We start from the raw sequence: 23,577 nt of genomic DNA, 5'->3' as shown, positions 1-23,577 counted from the left end.
TTGTAAAGATTTTATGTTAATTTATTTTGTATTGTTATTTTAATGAAATGAAGTAAATTATATGAGAAAAAACAACTCATTTGTTCAATTCTTTCTACAATGTTTGATTTGAATTGCTTGCACTTAAAGTGGTATTTGAGAAAGAAACCATTCACTCATGTACCTGAAACAGCCCACTTTATCTGCATTCAACCTATTGTTAATCATTTGATGGGTTGTGTGCAGACTTTCTGTTCAAAAGGAGCATTTTTTAGATTAGAAGAGTTATAGTTTTGAATGAAGGGTTTTATTTTGCAAGAGTGGTGTTTTGTGGTCTTGCGTGTAGTTTTTTGAGAAATTGTGAGTAGGCCTAAAAGCAATTAAAAAACTGTAATTTCGTTTTTAAACTTTTCTTCTGGGGGTTTACATTAATTATATATATTACAACATTAAATGTAGGCCTACCCCATAAATCCACAACGTCTGACGTTACCACCAATCAAGTTGAGAGCGCGCGCCACTCAGCGTCCAGCTTCTGTTCTGTCCACTAGCTCTGTTGCTCATTCATAGACAAGCACAGACCGTAGGCGCATGCAAACATGGCTGAGGAGATGCATACCGTTCATTCCTCGGATTCAGACACTGGTCCAGAGCACGGGTTGAACATGCATAAGCGTCAATCGCGCGTTACAGTAAAATACAACCGCAAACAGCTTCAGAAAAGACTGGACGTGGAGAAATGGATCGATGAAGGGCTCGAGAGGCTGTTTGAGGGCCAGGTGAGTGTCCATGCTCATCCTCACAGGTGCAGTGTTGACGCTGGAAACTACAAGTTGGTAAGTTCTGAAAAAATAAGTCTATTTTGATGGAAAAGTGAACGAGGGCGTCGCACATGCATTTCCAAACTCTGCTGCCTCATATGCGTTATTTTGAAATGTTTGACTTGTGTTGAATGTGTAACAGTTCCTTCTCTAAGAAGTTGACCACAAACTTTTACACTCTGATGTCAGTTTAAAAAAAAAACGCATATTCACCTACTTTGTAGGCTACTTTTAAATTCAGGTTTCTTATTGTAATCAGGTGTGTTGATTTTTGCACCATTGAATGCAGTAGTAGTGTATACAGTTAACTATTTTGTCCATAAACATGAATTCAGAAAGAAGAAGCACCAAAATAATAAGAACAAGATACTTCTGAAATATTTTACACAACTCAATGTAAATGAAAGGCTGCTTCAGCATTAAATATTTTCATTTTGATTATGTTGACAACACTGTTCTGTGTTATCTGTTCGTATTTGCATTTTCCCAAATGAAAATGTTATGTTTCCATTTCACTTTTTGCATTTAGTAGATGCTTTTATCCTACGCTACTGCTCTACTTTTGCTACAAGAGAAACAAAAGCAATCAATCAAAGATCCAACAAAATGCGTATACATATTTAAAGCCAGTTTTATTAGGTTGTATAAGGCAGATCCGATCGTATGCAATTATCTCCTCATGCACCTTTAAATGGACTGAGAAGAGACTTTGTTCATTTCTATAAACAACAGCCTTTGTTAATATAAGTGTGTTGTGAAAAAAAAATATTAATTTAGTTGGATAATGTTAGATAAGTAAGATAAGTTGTCTGTCCATAAAAGGTGAGGAGGAGCAGGCCTCTGGAGGTACTTCTGGAGCTTCCTTTTCTCCCTCATTTAGAGAAGGGGATAACTTGGTTTTATCGCTACCTTACATGGGCACCCCTGAGAAACCATCTTCGGCAGCAACAGGCAGGAAGTTTAAACATAAGCTGTGTGTGTTGTGAGACCTGGACCCACAGTAAGAGACGACAGAGATGTCTCTCGGGAATTGTGTTATGCGATCTGTTATCTCGATTTGTTCTTTTGCTTTGTGTACGCAAAAGTTTCCCACTGAGATTTTGTAATATTCAGACTGAAGATATTCTGATACTGAAACTGTAGGCTGCTGAAAAGTTGAGGAACAATAAGACATAATAGGCAGTGGAGATATGAAGTGGAATAAACAAATGAGGTTCAGTGCAGCGGTGCCATAATTGTTATACTATAATTGTTGGAGCTACATGTCGTCTTACATTGGACTTCATGTCTATAATGTCAGATTTACAGCTTGGCCTATGCCTATATGTTTTAAGCTTCTCATATGCCTACTACTTTCAGTACTTTGTGCAGTGTTTTATTTTTAAATTCTCCTTTCTGTGTATTTTTTTCAATTCTTAATATGTATTTCTGGAACCGTTAATGCTTTATACCCTTACTAATATAATTATTTTTTGTGTGTGTGCTTGTGTTTATGTTGGAGGACATGCCAGAGGAAGTGAACATAGATGATTTGTTGGTTCTCTCAAGTGATGAAGAGCGAACACACAAACTACAGGTCCAGTAATCTTCCTTTCTCACTCGCACCACATCCTGTACTTGTATGTCTAGCCATATTTACATTTATGAATTTAGCAGACGTTTTTAAAAGCAATTTATAAAAGTATTGTAAATATTAATAATATACAATGCCAGGTTTATTAGACTACTAGATTAGGAAGCAAGCTACAGAAAATGACATTTTTGTGCACTGGGAAAATCTTGTACAAATGTCAGGTAAATAAAGTGACCCTCTAGAGAAGAAAATGCATTGGTAAGCATTTCTTATTATGTTCCCCCGCCCCAATATGTTAGTTCTCAAATATATTCACATTTTATTTAGTACTTCTTCAAATTTTAAAGTTTGTATCTCACATGAAAATGACATTTAGGACCATTGACCTTGAGGTCTGTCTGCCATTTTAATTATAGATGAAGATGGTGAGTGGATGCCAGAGCTTTTACACCACGTCCCTTGACCTTAGTATTTGCAGGGACTCCCTTTTTATAACATTTTTCTCAAAAATGAGAACTTTATAGGCTCATTTGTCTGAATGCTTTACACAATATAGAACCATTTAAGGTTTTATATTCTGTATATTGCACACAAGTGCATGTTAGTTTGCACAGTTGTTAATATGAGTATTACTGACTTTTTAGGGTCATCTAATTGAGTTGCATTTGTTTTTGTTTTTTAAAGATTAGAAATTATTCATTTGGTTTCATTTGTTTTACAGGTTTTTCTGCAAACCTGCACTAGGAACACTGAGGTACTTTCCTCAATCCTTCCATCTGTAAATCCTTCTCTTTGTCATCTTTCTATCCTAACATTTTTCTTATTTCTTTTAAATTGTTTTTGTCTACCTCATCCTCTTTACCCCTCTGTGGACTTTTTCCTCATCCTTTGTTACTTTTCCTCTTCCTCCCCCTTTCCTGCTCTCTCCCGCTCTCTGCCACTCTCTCTGAGGGACACTGCAGTGGCTGACACTCCCTTCCACGTGTTTCTCACAATGATCACTGTCAATGACTGATTTGTTCTCTCTTTCCCTTTGCCCCTATTGCTCTCTGTTAGTACAAAGCCATTCTTTCATCAGAGCTCTTTAACAATGTTCACTCTCAGCCTTTTGATTCGTATGTTTGTTTCTGTGTGTGTGTGTGCTGAAGATTGTGTTCCTCTGGGTAAGCTAGTGTTGAAATGCTGACACATGGAGAATCAGTCGAGAGGAACGTGGCACTTACAGCACACACACACACACACACAAACACAAAACACTTTTAGCTACTAATTACATCTTCAACAGTGTAATTGGATTACTGTACTGATTACTCTCTATAAAAAGTATTGCATTACTTATTAATAATTACTTTCTAAATCACTTAATTCCTATTGTGTAGTTTATAGAAATTGTAAGCAGTTAAAAAAATGTAATCACGTAATTTATTATTTTATATTTTCTTTGGGTTTTACATAAATTATATATTTTTCTTACAAAAAAACAAACATTTGTATGCTTAAGCACAATTAGTATAAGTGTGTACAGTTAGATTAACCTGTGTGTGTGTGTGTGTGTGTGTGTGTGTGTGTGTGTATTCAGGCCTTCATTGCTGAGCTGTTGCAGAAGCTGCATGGTCTCCACAAACAGGAAGAGTTGCAGAATGAAGGAATTGAGCATCCCTGCCTCCACACGTACCCACATCACCATGGCAACATCCATCATCACAGAGGCAACCATCAACATCCAACACATCAGACACTGTGATTGTCTCTGTTCCGGATTATTGCGGTCACTGGACTGAGCTCCCTAACACACTCAGGACACACATGCAACATGCAGTATCCAACTAGTTTAGCAACTCACTAACTGAGGTGTTTGTTTACAAACTCATTGGAGTGGTACATTTAGTAGTGTTCAGTTGTCAAATTGCCCCCACACTTCGTATGATAAATATTTGCCGTAGCAATAATTTGTTTGCTGGGCTATTTTTTTTGCTTGTTGACCGGGTTATGTTTGAACTAGCAGTATGCAAGTTTGCTCGCATTTAAAGTTTAATCTGGTGACAAATGCAAATTCAAAATAATATACTTACATGTTAACAATCACAGGAATGTATGTTGTTGGACATACTAATTAAGTTTAATAGTGTTTATGATTTCATAAAATAAAAGTTTAATAAAAGTAACAATTATTTGAATATGTGTGATGTTTATGGCAGGTGAACAGAGCATCACGTTGATAGGTGCGCTATAATGTATCGTCCACCAGAGGGAGAAGTAATACAGAAGATGTGCACTTTTCTCTGTATATAAGTACCTCTCATCTGAAGATACAGACTAAACAATTAAATCAACATGAGTGTAAGGCCAGTATTATGTCTGTGCAAAAAATTATATATATATATATATATATATTAGGTTATGTAAAAATGTCTGTGTAAAGTCTAAAGATTCTTAGCTATTCTGTTCATATTAGAATGTTCTAGTGAAGTGGTTTTCAACCTTTTTAACTCCAAGGCCCCCCCCTTTTGTTAAAAGCAATATTTGAAGGCCCTCCTGTCTAAACTGATATTAACCTCTGGTACTTCAGTTGTAATTAAAATATGATGCCTGATAAACATTGTGCATTTTTATTTACCCCGGTTTCACAGAGAAAGCTTAAGCCTAGTCCAAGACCAAAGTGAATTGAGCTGTTATAACTGAAAGGAACTTAAACTGATAAATCTTAAAAAATGATCAAGATGTACTCCAGTAATGTGTTTTTCTAAAACATGTTTATAAAAGCTAATTAAATGTCCAATTTGAACTAAGGCCCAATCCTGGCTTAATCTAAAGCCTGTCTGTTAAAAACAAGGACTTAGTGTTTTATTTGTGAAATTTATTTTATAGTGTTTTAAAATATATAAATGTAAATAAATGTAAGACTTATTAGAGCCTCTCTGGAAGTTTTGCAGAGGCCCCATAGTGGGGTCCGGCCCCCTGGTAAATAACCACTGTTCTTGTAGATTCATTCTGGGCAAGTGGTTGTGTCTGACCACTCATCCAAGAAGCCTTTTGTGTATTTTGAAGCCTTTGCACAGCTTGTGCTAAATCGTTTTTTTTTTTGTTTGTTTGTTTGTTTCATACTGTTTCTGGAGCATCCAAAATGTGCAGTGATTCCCAATAATAAAATCTTGCGTTTGCTGTACAATACCTGATGGTTAATTAATGAATTCACATAATTAGAATGTAAAATATGATAATTACAGGAAGCTGTCCTATGTCAACTGTTTAAGGTTAAGATTATTAACATTAAGATTAGTAACACTAACCGATCTGAGACCCAGTGAAACCAAGTAACTGTGGATATCAAAACTTGTTAAAACATTATCACTGTGAATTTTTTTTTACCTTTATTTAACCAGGTAAGTCCCTTAAAAACAAGTTCTTATTTTCAGCAACAGTTAAAATCTCTTGAAATAAAACAAGCATAAATTGCTATACATACACACATACATTCAATTAAACATGTTTATGTGCATTCAACTCTTGAATGTATGTATGTGAGTGTATGTGTACTATACATGTCTGTGTATTTGAAGCTGTGTGTGTGTGTTTGTGTCTGTGTGTGTATGTCTATGTTTGTTTAGGGAGGGTGTCTCTTTTTCCTCAGGAAAATGCATCATCATCTGGTAGCAAACTGAACGGCTGCCTCCAACATTCCAATACAAGGCCCCAAACTCTTGGAGACAGACACACAAACACTTTGGCCCTCTCCTACTGATAGGCTCCCTATCACTCGCACAGACACTGGAATGGATTTGCCCTGAACTGACTGCCCACTGCAGCAGAAGGTAAGAGATGCATGTCATTCTTGTATGTTTGTGTCATAATTAATACATACATTTTGATTTTTATCATTATTTTCATACCAGTCAATGAAATATGAGTCCATAAATTCAGTTTTACAATTTTCTTTCTTTATGAGTGACTCAATTTCTATTTTAATATATATATGTGTGTGTGTGTGTATATATATTATATATATATTTATTTATTTATATTATTATATTTTTTGAATTCTGTGATGTTAAATCTGAATTTTCAACATCATTACTGTTGTCTTCAGAGGTCTTTCTAATATGGGAATTTGCTGCTCAAGAAACATTATTATTAGAATTATTATTATTGTCAATGTTGAAAAAAAAATCAGGGTTCTTTGATGAATAGAAAGTTCAAACTCTGAATTAGAAATCTTTCCTAACATTATAAATGTCTTTACTCTCACAAATGTCTTTACTCTCAATGTATCCTTAATGAAAAAAATGATTAATTTTCCAAAAAAAATAAATCTTACTCACCCCAAACTTTTGAATGGCAGTGTATAATATTACAAAAGCTATATATATATATATATATATATATATATATATATATATATATATATATATATATATATATAAATAAACTGTATTTATTAAAAAATATAGCTTTTAAAATATAATACACTGCCATTCAAAAGTTTGAGGTCAGTAAGATTTATTTGTTTGGAAAATTAATCTTTTTTTTTCCATCAAGGATACATTAAATTGATCAAAAGTGAGAGTAAAGATAAATAAACAAATATATGAAATTTGAAATTTTCTTCAAGAATGTTAATTTTGATCAAGCTTGTATATTTAAGTTCAGTAATTTCACTTAAATGGCAATGAAGATTACCTATGAATTGCCATTTAAGTGAAATTACTGAATTTACATATACAAGCTTGATAAAAATGATTATTCTAGAAGAGAATTTCAAATGGCACTCAGAGGCTTTTGCATCTGAACTCTTCATATATATATATATATATATATATATATGTGTGTGTGTGTGTATATATATATATATATATATATATATATATATATATACTGTATATAGTTATATAGTTATAGTTACTGGTGTTGATGCTTTTAAAGGTCACCCAGAACTAAAACCGATAATCAATTTAATTGTTGTTTAAAAATGTTTTGATGTTTATATAATGTTGATGAAATCCTTTGCCAAACACATTTTTATCTTTATAAAACTCAGCAATTAATTTAAATGAATTTCCTTTAGGCAATAAAGATCTGGTCCAGACAATTCGATTTTGTTGCAGCCCTGTTTCTACAGTGCTTATCGAAAAAAAAAAACAACAACATTTTTTACCCATTTGTTTAATGGTTATCTGTCTCTAAACATAAATACAACATTTACAAGTGATGTTTTCTCTTCTGTTACCAGGAATTATGTAAGAACAAAAATACTGACAGAAGGTCCCAGACAGTAAATAACCATGACCTGGAACCCAGACAGTAAATAACCAAATTAGTCAGTTTAATATAGGTGAGGGGTGCAAGCAGTCATTTTAGCTGACACGCATGCCTTGTTTAAAGGTACATTGGTGATGGCTTGTGATTGATTTGAACCTAGAACCTTTTGGTTCTCAGCCCATATCTTTAACCGCCACACCAGGTGAACTCTGCTCCGAAATAATGCAAGGCAGGGATGCTGAAACACAATCACAGGGGTCACTGTGTGCTATACAACAGCACCTTCCTCCCTCTCCCTTCCGCCCTTTTCTGTCTTTACCTATTTTTCTTCATATATATATAGGCTTTGTTTAAATTCTTAAACACAATAGTAACATATTGATAGGGATTACTACTAAAGTAGTATCTAGACAGATTGTGTAGAATTTGTTGGTATTCTCACGAGAGACTTTATAGAAAGTGAGTGTGTGTGTGTACTGTGTAGTGTTTGTGTTTGAGTAAAGAGTGTGTGTGTATGTTCTGAGAAACTTTGAGGACAGGAAACTATTCTGACACATCTGGATGTGAGTTTCCATTATAGGAGCTTAAAAACTGCTAACGTCTTCAAAGAACACACACATACACACATGCATGTGCTGTTAATGCACTCTGCTCACCGGAATACTGAACAATGAGAATGCAACGAGGCAAAGTCATTTAAGACAGACCTGATGAAGGCAGTTTAAACGGGGTTCAACTCTGGTTACCTTTAACACATGGATGGACATTCTTGGTGACATGGCACAATATACAAGAAAATCTTGCAAATTGTAATGACTTGGGTGCATTTAACAAGGTGCATTTAGGTGCAATTTTTTGTTATAAAAAATAAATTCACTTTAAAAATTGAGTTATGTCTGCAGATGTGTGTCAAACTGTCTGAAAAAAATGTTGTGAGATCTTTATAATATATAATGCAAATGTGTTTCAATGAAATTAGAAGCAAACAATGTAACTATGTCCATTTCATCTTCTAGTTAACCAGAGCCAGAATGCCTATCCTCAAGAGGCTTCCCAGGAGGTTCAAGAGTAACCACAGCAATGGTGATCTCCAAAAAAGTAACCTAACTAATGGAGAACTCATCCTAAAGAGCAACCATAGCAACGGGGAACTCATTCTGCCACCATCCGATCTGAATCCGTTTGAAGGGGCGTGGGCAGGCATAGGGTGGAATAATGAAGAGGACGAGGTCTGGAAGAATGGACAGGACTACCAAAGGTCATCTCAGGTGAGCGAAGCACTAGAGAATGAGGCAAACGCAGAGCAGCGTGGAGGGTCAAAAGTCACTGAGGGATCAAAAGAAAAGAGGGGAACTCTGGAGCGAATCTGTGGCTCATCGCCACTGAAGACCCTTGGCAAATTAGGCAAAGGGCTGCGTATGACCGGAAGAAATGTGTGGGGTGCCACTCCTTCGCTACGAAGTGCCACTCTCCCGCCAACACCTTCCTCAGGAAAGAAAAAAAAGAACTATCGACGTGCCTCTGAGGAGATCATGACTTTACTGAGGTGAGAACGCGGCTGTGACATGTTTTAGGATGCGCATATTATATATTATTTCAACTGGTCTTTACAATTGTGTATCAAACTAAATTAAACGCAAATTATGATTAAAATCAGGAAGATCTGACTTTATCTGAATGCGAGCTTGTACACTGTAAAAAAATATTTTCAAGATTTGTTATCACAACATTTTTTCTTTTGTCAAATCAACTTAAATAATTTATAATAACTTATTATTTTGAGTTTCTGATGATTGAATTAATCTTCTTCATTGTATTAACTCACTTTTTCCAGTTCAATCAACTTAAAATTTTAAGGCAACCAGGTTACTTACTTTTTTAAGTTAAAACAACAATATTTTTTTACAGTAAGAAAGTGTGAGGGTTTAAGCAGACTAAATAATTTGAGAAGTCCAATCTGCATTATATGTCACCAGAGAGGTGCATTAAAGATTCAGAGTAACATGGATTTGGAAAAAAAAAGGTGAATTTCCATTTAAAACAGACTTAAATTTTGATGCCATCATGCTTTTTGCATTTACACAAAACACATTGTGATTGCCACAAATCATGTTTACACATCTCAAATAAACTCATATTTTATGTGGTGTGTAAATATATATGTGTATATACATACATACAATATGAGTTTATTTTGTATATATGTATATATGAAGAGTTCAGATGCAAAAGCCTCTAAATGCCATTTGAAATTTTCTTCTTTAATGATGATTTTCATCAAACTTGCATATTTAAGTTCAGTAATTTCACTTAAATAACAATTAATAGGTAATTATCATTGCCATTTAAGTGAAATCACTGAACTTAAATATACAAGCTTGATAAAAATCATTATTAAAGAAGAAAATTTCAAATGGCATTTAGAGGCTTTTGCATCTGAACTCTTCATATGTATATGTATGTATGTATGTATGTATGTATATGTATATGATCTGATTAGTCCTGAAACCCAGCAGATAAGAATCATTGTTATATAAATCATTATTTCTGAGACTAGATATACAGCTGTGGTTGGAGAGGTAGTTTTAACACATTTTTCAACCCTCAGGTTGTCAGGCCGTCGTAAGGAAAGTGAGCGAAGAGATAGTCTACCTACAGGTGATGTGACCACTGAAAACGACGAAGACAGTCGCAGGCGTCCCTCGTTTCTACGTATGGTCAGTCTGAGCAAACTCAGAGGAGACTCGCTAACAAACCGCAGCTCGCAGGAAGACGAGCAAGAGTTAGTAGAAGAAGAACAGCCGGTCAAACGCAGGGAGCCACTATCAGGTACAACTGTTTTTTTTTATCATTGTCTATAATTGTACATTTTACGGCACGTAGAGAGTTCCTCACAGGTCTCCATGATTGACCCATAACACCTTGCTTGAGAAGTAACAAGGTCCAAAAGTCTCTGTGAGTCATTGGCCAATTAACAAACACTTTCACAGAGACAGGAAATGACATACTTTCTTTGTACAGAAGATCCAACCTGATAAGCTCACCGCAAGGAGAAAAAACTGTTAATCTACAGCCTGTTCCAAAGGCATCAACACATCAAGCGAATAAAAACATGGCCGTAAATGTTATTAAACACTACTCAATCTCTCTCTTTCTCACTCAGTGTTGGAGATCCTACAATTAGTTAATCAGAGAGATCTGCTGCTTGCTGACACACACATCCAAGAGCTGGAGAGAGAGTGTGAACTTGACCCCTCCTTCTGGACACAAACCACACCCACTTCAACCACACCCAGCAATATGACTCATCACACACTCACTTCGGCTCTCTGGCTCCCCCTGTTTCCTGGTTCAGGCAGTGAGGATTCTGGCCCAAGCATGTGGGATGCTGGGCTGCGTAAAGTGAAAGATGTAGAGCTGCTTTACGAGGCTCTTCAGAGAGAAATGTGGGATGTGGTGAGGGAGTCGTTACGCCAGCCCTGCAGCGGGCCTCAGCTCGGCCTGGTGGTGCTGGTCATTCAACAGGAAGAGCAGGCTGACAAGGTTTGGGCCTTACGACAAGAGGCCCAATCCAACGCTCAAGCCAGTGACCAATCTGAAGACCATTCCCGGCCCTCCAATCGTCCCAGGAGACTGCGTCAAAGGTGGGTGGAGGCTGTGGGAGAGGCAGCTGACTGGTGTCTTCCACAACCGGGGGGCATCGCTGCAGGGCAGATGGGCATGTACTTGGAGCGTTTGAGGGGCAGGGTGGTGGAGGATATGGACGCGGCACGTCGGAATGTGGTGGCGGTTTATCCCGAGGAGTTTGCTGTGTTTCAAGTCTACATGCAGAGCTATCACAGGGCTGTTGCCAAACGACTGAAGACCATCACTTGTGGCCCGATTCAAATCACAGATACATACTCGCTGCTTGACTGGATCTACAACATTTACAACAGGTATATGCACATGTATATATACACTGAGGTGTTTTCTGTTTTTTTTTCACACACCTTTCCTGCTATCACATTCCACACGGTTCTTGCTTTAATGACCCAGTGGAAGAATGAGCTCATGTCTATTAATATCAGATGCATTGTTTATTAGAATGAACAACACCGGTACAGAATACCTGGGAGAATTACTGGTAACATATGGATGGTCTGGTGTACTAAAAGTATTCGGAATAAAATGAAATCTGTTTTCTAAACGCTTGTTATAGACCATGTTGTGAACGATTTATTTTTTCGACTGAGGCTTTAAATTTAATATCTAAATTTATATAATTAATAAAACAAAAAACTGCAGGAGCGTGTTCTTGCGATTTGATTCTGCAAAAGTGAGGGCGGGGCCTTGATTTTGCGGCTTTACTTCCTGCTCACTACTTTGCATATCTGGTCCCGAAATCGCTTCTGCGCAGACTCAAGTTCCAAGATGTCACCGCTATATCGGGATACTGGCAACTTCACTTCTGACCAATGGAAGAACGGAACCATAGACAGTATAAGAAGTGGACAGAGTATCTCATTGGAGCTCCATTGAGATGATTGAAGCCCGTTTTTGGCGATTTTTTTTTTTAGCACTTCTGTCCCTGACGCGCAGACTCAAACATAGCTTGACGACGTAGATGTGACGAAAGCAACCCGTCTGTCTTCTAGTGGCTGTGGCATGAGAAATCTGAATCATTCCCTTCTGAAACTTGCAGAGGCGGAAAGTGTGAGTAGGAGCTGTCCATGAGCTAGGAGAAGGAGACAATTCTGCTAGGTATTCTGATTGATTATTTTGTCATTTTTGCCTCCACGTTTCCCCGATTGCGCGCCAGCTTCTCCTCCTGTCCATATGGTATTCTCTCTACTGTGCAACAGAGAGTCACGTGGGTATGACGCAATCGTTAGTCTACTTTCACTAAAACTGCTTCTACGGGGCCATAACATAAGCTACAAGGTAACGGAGCATTTTATACATTGTCGTGTTTCTTTAGAAATAAATAAAGGACAAATGGGGTCTTCAAACGCCTCAGATGTAAAGTTATTCCCTGTCAAAGTGACGCCAAAATGAATGGGAGTCAATGGGAATGCTAACGCAAGTGAAGTTCGGCTACAAGATGGCAGCTCCCGCGAGGCTTCAACTTACGGTCGATGGATTACTCCCTTGAACAGAACCGTACCGCCAATCCTAAGTGTATACTAATTGTCGTATTTGACGATAGTGGTCGCGACAGAAATGCATGAAGAGCTAAATACATGAACATATTGTTTGTGTTGAGTAAATATTGCTGGATTTAAAGAAATTATCCTGTATTTCGTTATGAAATATATTGAATATATGTCCGGAAAGTGCAGGGGCCATCGAAAAGTAAAAAAATAAAAATAAATTAAAAACAGATTAAAGTAATAAAGAAGAGCTTGTCACAGTGTCATTAAATTGTATGTAGGGAACAGTCACATATTGTTGGATTAGTGAATCAGTTAATGACCTTCTATAGCATTGGAAAGACTTATTTATTTATTATTATTAATACATTAATAATTTTATTAATTTATTATTTATATGACTTATTAGATTTATTCTAGTGAATCGTGCTCTAGTTCTGACTGTGAGCATCTCATAGGGACGTCTTGGCTACAGTTGGAGCAATGGGCACGATAGTGTGTGAAGAGTTAGATCCTCTCCTGCCCGAAGATGTCATAGACCGGCTGGAACAGGACTGCGTCGAAACTGTTTGGGTAACACTTCATTACCAATAATCAAATTTTGCATTAATTATTCATTTCTGGAAACAAAGAGTTAAAATAATATCCACTTGTGTGTTTCTGCAGGACAAGATGACTATGGAGCTCTCACAAGTTTTGGATGATGAAGAAAAGCGATGGGCTCAGACACTGCACATTGAAGAGTATCAGTCGGGCCTCGCCCGTTCTGTTATACAGGTAACATACCCACAATCCTACATGTACAGCTATTAGCCTTCTGAATATGGTTGTCTGACTGTATGCATGCCTTCCACTTTGTACTTTTAGCAATATTGGTGAATGCGAGTGAGTGTGTTTAAAAAGTATTTGTGAATATCTTTAAAAAAAACATTATTAAATATTTGTATTATATTAATTCCTTCATTCATTCATTGATCTGTGTGTGTGTCTTTATGTGTTTCAGAGGCTGAAGGTAGATTTGGACAGATCGACAGCTGTCAGTCAGCCACTTGGAGCTCGTGTTGCTCGCTGCACCTTGAATGGACTTGCAGATTTCTTGCACAGGTGAGATGGGAACATGAGCAGGGGCGCCTTTATAGAACCAGAGGCCCCCCAACAAAATGCCATTGTTCGATACATAGATATTTAACAATGTCTAGCTGAAATGTTTTTCTAGCTGAAATGTCCTTGATAATGTCAGTAAAATCCCATTTCTGGAGAATGTCACTTAATATACATTTATTATTATTATTATTATTAGTTTACCAAAGCCAGTTTTAAGAATGATTTGAGAATTTGTGTGTCGAAATATCCTGTTCACACAGTGGTTTACAATGTCTCCGAAACTGTCTGTATGAACATACAACGGGATCTATGAACTCTAACAATAGTGACAGGGACTAAAGTAATATCAAAGATGGTGACATAAATAAAACTATAAATTATTATCATATCTGATGAATCCAAATGCAAGTGCATCCATCAAATTAACAGACAGCAAGGACACGTTTGGTATTTTACACTTAAAGCCCTGTTTTAAGATCGTTTCTGATTAAATAGAACAGTTAAGATTAAAATTTGGACACATGCTGCTGTCCCGAAAATTTTCGGTTTCTGTGGTTGCATAAATCCCCTAAAATATATTCATGTTAGACTGCATTGTAGTCAAACCTTTCACCGCACTATTAAAGCTATTTCTTAAGAGAATCTGACATGGTCAAGACAATAACTAATTATAAACTAACTTACTAAGGTTTTTTTTTTAGCATTCTTGTAACTCAAACAGTAGAGGGGTTGACATGGGGTTGACTCCCAGGAACTTGCCAGAACTGATTGAAATCTATAAATCTAAAAAAGCACTTTTCATAAAAGAGTCTGCCACATGCATAAATGTAAAGGTAAAATGTTTTTAATTTGTGTCTCAGTCTTAAAGGGATCGTTCACCTAAAAATGAAAATTCCATCATCATTTACTCACCCTTGTGTTGTTCCAAAACCGCAAGACTTTTGTTCATCTTGACAACACAAATGCAGATATTTTTTAATGATCAATGGGATTTCTGTGCCTTCATTGACAGTCCGCATAAACGGTTCAAAAAGTTCATAAAGAGATCGTAAAACTAATCCATATGAATTGAGTGGTTCAGTTTACATTTTCTGAAGAGACTCGATCGCTTTATAATAAAATAATAATTCATTAAATGTATATAGTGCTTTTCTTTTCATTCAAAGCGCTTTACATGGAAGGGGGAATCTCCTCAACCACCACCACCAATGTGCAGCATCCACTTGGATGATGCGACGGCAGCCATATTGCGGCAGAACGCCCATCATCACACACCGGCTTACTGGTGGAGAGGAGTGTATATATACTGGGCACTGGGCAAATTTGTCCAGGATGTCAGGGTTACATCCCTATTCTTTCGAAAGACATCCTGGGATTTTTGTGACCACAGAGAGTCAGGACCTCGGGTTTAACGTCTCATCCGAAGGACGGTGCTCTTTGACAGTATAGCGTCCTCGTCACTACACTGGGGCGTTAGGAGGACCCTAGTCTCGCGTAGCCAGACCTTCAGACTGACGGCTGAAGGTCTGGAATTCATAGCAGCTTTCTTTGGCCAAGGCCCGCCCATAAGGCCGTTTGACCGACATGTCAAACAACCAATTACAGTTCGTTTCATTCAGCGTCACGTTTCGGGGCGTGGAAATGTCCCCACAACATCAGACCGGCGTGCAACAAGTCAGTCAGACTCAGCAGCAGTCACCGGAGGCGCTCGTTAACAACGCTCCGCGTTATTAAATTCACCCACGAACTCGCGCTCATGTCCATCTCATGCCCGCTTTGTCACACGGCCAGTTCAACCTCGTATAAATCAGGTTATGTGTGTAAATCACGTGCTCACGAGCGCTCACTCAGACACACTGTCCCCGGCGCTGCTCGTGCGTCACAGTTATGTTCATAAAGCGCTCCCCGTTCACAGTAACCGGCTCGTCTCATTCAAAACAGCCAGCTGTAACGTTAGCTGTCAGCGAGCCGCCACACATTGAATACTCGCAGTCAAACGTTTGACTCTGCAGTATCTTATGCACCTTATAATCCAGTGTGCGCCCTATATATGAATACTGAATCGGCCAGCTGCGATGTCAGCGTCTGTTGTTTCATGTTTGCCCACAAACGCGGCTGATATCCCCTTCGCAATTAAGTACTTCACTTGATCTTCCATAATCGATAGGAGGGGACATACAACTACGTTTAGCTGATCTTGATTAATGCTCATTGTCACTCATAAACTCAACAGTTTTTCTTCCGCAATCACACTTCTGCGCTTTGTTTCCCGGCGGACCGAAAATAAACGCGACACTGACGCCCCCCGGAAATCCGATAAAATTCAACCAATCAGATGACGACTTCGACATTCCTGAAGTGTTTCCAGTTAAGTGTACCATATGCATCAGACGTTTAGCCAACGTTCCGTGGGCGTGGCGTCTGAGGCTGAGACTAGGAGGACCCATACAGACCACAGGGGGAGCGCCCCCTGCTGGCCTCACTAACACCTCTACCAGAAGCAACCTGTTTTTCCCAAAAGGTCTCCATAAATTAAAGGGTTAGTTCACCCAAAAATAAAAATGATGTCATTAATGGCTCTCCCTCATGTCATTCCAAGCCCGTAAGACCTTTGTTCATCTTCGGAACACAGTTTAAGATATTTTAGATTTAGTCCGAGAGTTTTCTGTCCTTCTATTGAAAATACATGTACGGTATACTGTCCTTGTCCAGAACGGAAATAAAGACATCATCAAAGTAGTCCATGTGACATCAGTGGGTTAGTTAGTATATTTTGAAGCATCGGAAATACATTTTGGTCCAAAAATAACAAAAAACTTCATTCAGAATTGTATTGTCTACTGGTTCTGTCGTGTCGAAATCCTTAGACATGTTTGCGAATATTGTTTTGTTTAAAGCGTGCGTCTCCCTCAGAGTGTAAACGGCTCGGGCGCACCAGATAACACGTCAGCAGTGTCACTGAACGTGAATTGACAACAGAACCGGAAGAGAATACAATGCTGAAAAAAGTCGTAGTTTTTGTTATTTTTGGACCAAAATGTATTTTCGATGCTTCAAACTAACCCACTGATGTCACATGGACTACTTTGATGATGTCTTTATTTCCGTTCTGGACAAGGACAGTATACATTTTCAATGGAGGGACAGAAAACTCTCGGACTAAATCTAAAATATCGTAAACTGTGTGTTCCGAAGATGAACGGAGGTCTTACGGGCTTGGAATGACATGAGGGTGAGTCGTTACTCGTTAATGACATAATTTTCATTTTTGGGTGAGCAAACCATTTAAATCTGTCCTATAATCATATGAAGTGATCATGTTTCAATATCGACTAAACCGCTCTATCCATATGGACTCGTTTTACTATCTTTTTAAAGGGTCAAAGTGTCAGTTGCGTAGACTGTCAATGGAGGGACATCATTTTTTTATTAGTGTTTCAAAGATTACTGTTACTTACTGTTTTGGATCAACGGGTTTGTAATTTATGACAGAATTTTTGGGTGAACTAACCCTTTAAGTGTCTTATTCATTTCTGTTTTAAATAAGGTAAATATAAAAAATAATGGAATTTTTTGTTTTGTTTGTCTGTGTGGTATTTAGTTTCCAGAGAAAGGTTGAGATGTTTCATGACACGCAGTCAGAGTTTGGGGATCATGGGGATGGTTATGTCTCCAGGACCATCTCTCTTGTCAACTGTGTTCCACCATTCAGGTTTTTCATCTTATTCACCTTGTCTATTTATTCCAATCTCTCCCAATTTAGATTTTTTTCTTAGAGTCCTCAAATAAAAATAAAAAAACTCAGAGACTTTAGAATTTATATTTTCTACATTTTATATTTTAAAGATGGAGTTTCTTCAGATAAATGCAGATCTCTTGCTAGGCTAGAAATCACTGGGCATATCTGTTTGATTTTATCTAAAAAATACACTATAAGAAAAAAAAACTTGAAAAACAGAAATGGTAATTTTCTGCCAGAACATTTCCTTCAACTGTAAAACATAATGCAATGTATAATTCAAAATACAGGTACAACATTTGACATCTTAAATATTCAGCGATCGTTTAAAGGGATACTCCACTTTTTTTGGAAATAGGCTCATTTTACCACTCCCACAAAATTAAACTGTTGAGTTTTACCATTTTCAAATCCATCCAGCCGATTTTCTGATATTTAGAAGAATATCAGTAACCAGACAGTTTCAGAACAGACAGAGACCAGAAACTGTCTGGTTACTGATATTCTTCTAAATATAAAAAAATCAACTGAATACATTAGAAAACGGTAAAACCCAACTGTTTCACTCCGAGGGAGTGGTAAAATGAGCCTATTTTCAAAAAAAAAGTGGAGTATCCTTTTAAGGAGAATGTATAACAGCGGAGTTATTTTTTAATGTGTTTTTTATAACAAAAACATAATAGAACATGATTCTGTAGATAGTCAGTAAACCAAATGCACATATAAAACTCAATGAACTCAATATATCAATGAATAATACAAAAACTATAGAAAGAATAATGCATTGAAATAGCACAAAGAAAAAAATTAAAGATGACTTAAATGTTTGTATTGAACTGTGTAGGAATTTTGTGGAGCGTTGTCGTCTGTGTGACACCCTTGGCAGTGAGGACGTCTCCCAGCGAGCTCAATCCTCTCTGGAGCGAATCGTTAACCAGTCAGTGCGAGTTCTTTCAGACTTACTGTTTGAACACATCAGGGTGAGACATATGCACACGTTTACATCTAGCCTAGAAATGATTCCCAATGCATTCATTGATGATTTTCTGGTATGATTCCAGCCATTCTTCGATAAACTGGTGAAGAGGAAGTGGCTAGATAACAATGAGGTCTATGAGAGCATTGAGATGACCATTAAACAGCACTTTAAAAAGTTCCGAAGAATGGACTGCCCTCCATATCAGGTATGACATATAGTACATGCATGCCAGGACACATGCAAGCTCACAGGTTCAGTGGTTGGTTGGTCGTTTGATTGATTATCTGATTGGCTGACAGGCATTGGTGAATGAAGTGCACAGGCGGGTCCTGGTTGAATATGTTCGTGCCATCATGAGGGGACGGGTCATCTGTACGTCCCTCAAAATGAGGAAGAGAGTGGCTTTCCGTCTGCAGGATGAGGCCAAACAGCTGAAGGCTCTTTTTAAAGATCTGGTCAGTGCCTTACATTATCTTAAAGTTAGCACTCCAAATGCAAAGGACCTTTTTCTCAAAATATAATGTACAAAGACACATCTATAGTGTGAAAAATACAAATATTATAGATGTAGATGAATTGTAATGTGGAAAATATTTACTTTCTATTAAGCTGACACTATCTTTTTTCATCACAACATTAGAGTACTGTTAGCTTTATAATCATTAAGCATAAAACCATGGCGGTGAATAGAACTAAATCATTTGTGATTTGCGAAAAGCCATTACAAATCAGGTTGAAACAGAAGTATTTTAACCAAAAATGCCAACACTCTGTCTTTTTCTTTTCTCAGGAGTCAACTTCCTCCTGGTTGGACAGTGTGATTGTTCACCTGGCTGACATCATAGCATTGGAGGACACTCCCTCTATTCAGATGGAAGTTGGGCTTTTGGTGAAGGAATTTCCAGATATACGGTAAGACCGCCAGGGCAAATGATCTAAACTATTTTCAGAGGACCGTGATGAAACTGCGTAGGGTTTAAGCACCAGCAGGGATACTAGAAAATGGCAAGTGGCAACTCTTTCTGATCATCTCCAACTCCATTTCCGGCTTTTCAATGTCCTCACTACTAGTGACATAAATCCACTCAAAATGAATGCGGAGTGAGAGAAAAACAGATTCTCCATGCTTCAGACAAATGCACTCACTGTATGCTCTTCAATGCATGAACAGAGATGGCCAAACACATACGTCTAGTAAAAATGTGTTCTGTGTGAATGGCCCTTTAGAAAGCTACTTGACCAATGAAGCACCAAGTGTTGTTTTAAAACTGAAGCCTATTGTAGAAGCGGATGTCTATTTTATATAGCATAAAACCGGAAGGAAAGTGTTTTTTATTAGCTCCTAGAGCACTCAGTAATTTAATATATACTATTTTGCTGAACACTTTTAGACCTGCGGAAGGGTAGAACTCTGCCATCTCAAATTGCTTTCATTCATGAAAAACCTGACATGTCCCCCTCTTATTTCCTTGAGAACTATTTTTCACAACACCTCTCTATTTCCTGAGGTCATTCTAAGAATGTCTGACTGAAAATAGTTACCGTGATGCTCCATCTCAGTGCCAACTTTCCTTTATGTGGACGGGAGGGAACAGCAGACAGTAAACAGGGGAATGGGTGAGATGTGACCCCACTTTAGTTGTGTTTTTGTTTGGATGAAGAGAAATGTGTGTGTGTGTGTGTGTGTGCTCAGTCACTGGCTGGCAGTGCTCCTGGTTGCTGACGCACGACCCTCCTCAGCAGACAGGAAGTGGCTGTGGAGTACTTCCTGTTCCTGCCAGGTCACAGGAGACTGACTGGTGCCACACTCCAATCAAATACACACACACACACACCAACTAAAGATCAAAAGCCAAAAAAGTGGAGGCTACTTAACTTCTCTTCGTGCTTTGCCGCGTAGTTTCCTGTTTTTTTACTGTCTGTCTATGTTAAAGTTTGTCACAGATAACACTGTCGCATTGTTATCTATAGGCAGGACATGCCATCTTAGTACAGAAACTCTGAGTTGGCTTTTTGAACCATGTGCGCTGTCAAGGGATCATTACAAAGAAACACATTCGATCTACATTGCTCAAATGACTTTTGCCTGAAACAATGGACTTTTTTTAAAAGTAATATTATCATATAATGTCTATCCTAAAGTTGATTTTTTTTTTTCTCTATATATACATAATAGAAATGAATTGGTAAGGATGATTCTTTAAAAAATGTTATGGTATCTCTACTGAGAAAACTAAGAATATTTTTGTAATGTATAAATAAAATACAATATAAATATTAGATAAAAAAAAAATATATATATTGTCTTAGTAACAAACTAAAATAAGGTTACTAGAAAAGTACTAAAACTGAAATAAAAAAATTAAAACTACATAAAAAACAACCTAAATATGACAATTTCCCATAAAAAAATAATTACAAAATCAAAAAGAAATTAAAATGAGGATTTATTCATTGGAAAATATTAATAAATATTGTAATATGTCTGCTCGAACTCACTTTTACTGCTTTAGTTTTTTTTAATAATAGTATTTATATGTATATATCAAAAATATATATATTCTTGTAGGCTATATTTATTTTATTAATAAATTGTATAGAATTATAATAGCAGCCATTTATAGCTGTAAGATAATGGTGATTATTATTGGTACGTCTTTCTTCCATTTCTTGTGAGCTCTATATTTTAATTGACTCTGCTCTCATTTTTTATTTTTTCATTATCTATGTTTGTATACTTTTTCAACCACAAATAATGTATTTCTTGTTTTGTGCAAAAGCAGCGAGAGTGATTTGCTTTTCTGATTATGCAACACAAAATATGAAAGATTATGCCCTCTCACCCTCATTCTCTCCTCTCAAAGGAGAAGACATATCTCTGCTGTGTTGAATGTTCGTGGGATGGTGCATCAGACAGACCGTCAGGAGATTTTAGCTGTTGTCCGGGACTTAGAGACCAGCGACAGCTCCATCAATCTGCCCCGAGATCGTGCCCTCTTCTCTGAAATCGCAGTGGCCAAAGACATGTCCTGCCTGGGGCTGGTTCTGATCCGCTTTGGTCTGACTGTGTCATCGTGGGTCGCCAGTGCCCGGCCACGCCGTAGCCAGAGTAGAAGGAGCTGGAACGAGAAACATCAACCACTGTCAAGCCATGCAAAGCGCTTTACTGAACCTTAAAGATAATGAAATACAGCATAACTACAACGCATAGTATCCTGATATTTAAAAAATGACACAATAATGCTAAAAATACATAGCATCGCCACAAATATTACATAATCAAATCAATAGGCTATAACATAAAGCAACGATTGCAGAGATTGAAAGATTAAAGATGGCATAAATTGTGCTGTGTCAATTTTCAGACTAGATGAATGTGGTCAGAGCCCAGTCAAAAGGGACAATAAGATGAGTCCATGACAGCAAAGTAAAATCACAACAATACTTGTCCTTCAGTACACAGCTGGAGCGGAACAAGTCAGTGGACACTTCAAAGGACGGGAAATAGTCTATAATTCTCTCGCTTTAAAACAGGCTAGTGGACTGCTGTAGGTGGACCTCTGTCGTGTGAACAGCCACATGATTTGAGAGGAGCGGCAGGAAACTCGTCGCTTTAGAGTGGGGACTTGCTGAAGTTTTTATTAGTGCAGGCTATGTTCAGAACACTGATTTAGCTTGACAGTAAATCACATACAGAACAAATGCATAGATATGATGTATCAAACACCAGGTACAGTTCTACAATGCATAAACAGCTACTTTTCAGATTTTTGTTATTTTGAGAAGTGAAAAAATGAAAATGGGTTGTCTGTGACATTTAAAGGGATACTCCATTTTTTGGGAAATAGGCTCATTTTACAACTCCCTCGGGGTTAATCGTTTGAGTTTTACCGTTTTCTAATCCATCCAGCCGATTTTCTGATATTTAGAAGAATATCAGCAACCAGACAGTGTCAGGTCTCGAAGTCAATGAGACCTGACACTGTCTGGTTGCTGATATTCTTCTAAATATCAGAAAATCGGCTGGATGGATTAGAAAACTGTAAAACCCAACTGTTTAACTCTGGGGGAGTTGTAAAATGAGCCTATTTCCCAAAAAAAGTGGAGTATCCCTTTAAAGAATGTGAATGAAAATCTCTCTGATTTGTGCTAATGTTTATGATTTGTGCTAAGGATTCTGTTCATCTCATTCATGTCTAATCATTGTTCAGATCTGAGCTACTGAGAAAAAAAACTGCCAGGAATGAAATGTATTTGGTATTCTTTCAGTTAAAAAAGAAATAAAGCCCCATTGACTGGGAAATTAATTACATTGTATTTAAATTGCTGCTTTTATACAGTACCATTTAAAAGTTTGTAAAATGCTTTTGAAAAAAAAGTCTTGTGATATTCACCAAGGCTGCATTTATTTGATCAGAAAATCAGTAAAAACAGCAATACATTGTGAAATATTATTGTAATTTAAAATAAATGCTTTATAATTTAATATATTTTAAAAATGCAATTTATTCCTGTGATAGCAAAGCTGAATGTTCAGCATGATTATTCCAGTCTTTTTTCAGGATTCTTTGATAAATAGAACATTCAAAAAACATCAAGATATTTTTGTAATATTATGAATGTGTTCACTGTGACTTAATCAATTTAATGCAGTCTTGCTGAAAAAAAGTATTAATTTCTTTAAAAAAAAAGTACAGACCACAAACTTTTGAACAGTATAGTGTACATTTTAATAGACTATTTAAAATTTTACATGTTGCATTAATACTTCTAATTTAAGACACGTACTACCAGGTTGAGTTCTGCTGACATCCATCAGCTGAGGATGTTTTGGGTAACTTTTCTAATCCTGTTGCTCTGAGAGGTGCCAAACGAGTCCCCTTATCAGAGCCAAGTCTACACACCACCACAGGCGGTCACTTCCTTTTCAACACAACAACGTTGTTTTATCCCAAACATGCTTGCTGTCAAGAGTAATGAACACACACTCATGA

General features: G+C 37.2%; 2 protein-coding genes across 3 annotated transcripts; both read left to right on the top strand.

Annotated features, from left to right (window-relative positions):
* Positions 1-478: 478 nt before the first annotated feature.
* ppp1r14aa (protein phosphatase 1, regulatory (inhibitor) subunit 14Aa) lies at positions 479-4,541 on the top strand. 2 transcript variants are annotated; one of them, XM_039650072.2, is made up of 4 exons: positions 479-815; positions 2,302-2,376; positions 3,095-3,127; positions 3,953-4,541. In XM_039650072.2, exons 1-4 carry the CDS (start codon positions 579-581, stop codon positions 4,115-4,117), a joined length of 510 nt encoding a protein of 169 aa, XP_039506006.1. In that variant the 5' UTR covers positions 479-578; the 3' UTR covers positions 4,118-4,541. The 2 variants fall into 2 exon arrangements, with proteins under 2 accessions (XP_039506006.1, XP_039506007.1); XM_039650073.2 differs by having other exon boundaries at positions 483-758.
* A 1,089-nt stretch (positions 4,542-5,630) lies between these two features.
* On the top strand, positions 5,631-22,488 carry exoc3l2a (exocyst complex component 3 like 2a). Its single transcript, XM_039650153.2, has 13 exons — positions 5,631-6,185; positions 8,646-9,175; positions 10,238-10,458; positions 10,793-11,567; positions 13,220-13,334; positions 13,428-13,538; positions 13,765-13,865; positions 17,467-17,577; positions 18,449-18,584; positions 18,666-18,788; positions 18,883-19,038; positions 19,374-19,495; positions 21,448-22,488. The coding sequence occupies exons 2-13, from the start codon at positions 8,661-8,663 to the stop codon at positions 21,758-21,760; spliced, it is 2,799 nt and encodes a 932-aa protein (XP_039506087.2). The 5' UTR covers positions 5,631-6,185; positions 8,646-8,660; the 3' UTR covers positions 21,761-22,488.
* The last annotated feature ends 1,089 nt before the right edge of the window (positions 22,489-23,577 follow it).

This window comes from Pimephales promelas, chromosome 4, assembly GCF_988280905.1.
Source record: "Pimephales promelas chromosome 4, fPimPro1.hap1.1, whole genome shotgun sequence".
Lineage (NCBI taxonomy): Eukaryota > Metazoa > Chordata > Actinopteri > Cypriniformes > Leuciscidae > Pimephales > Pimephales promelas.
This window is presented reverse-complemented; position numbering and strand designations above follow the sequence as displayed.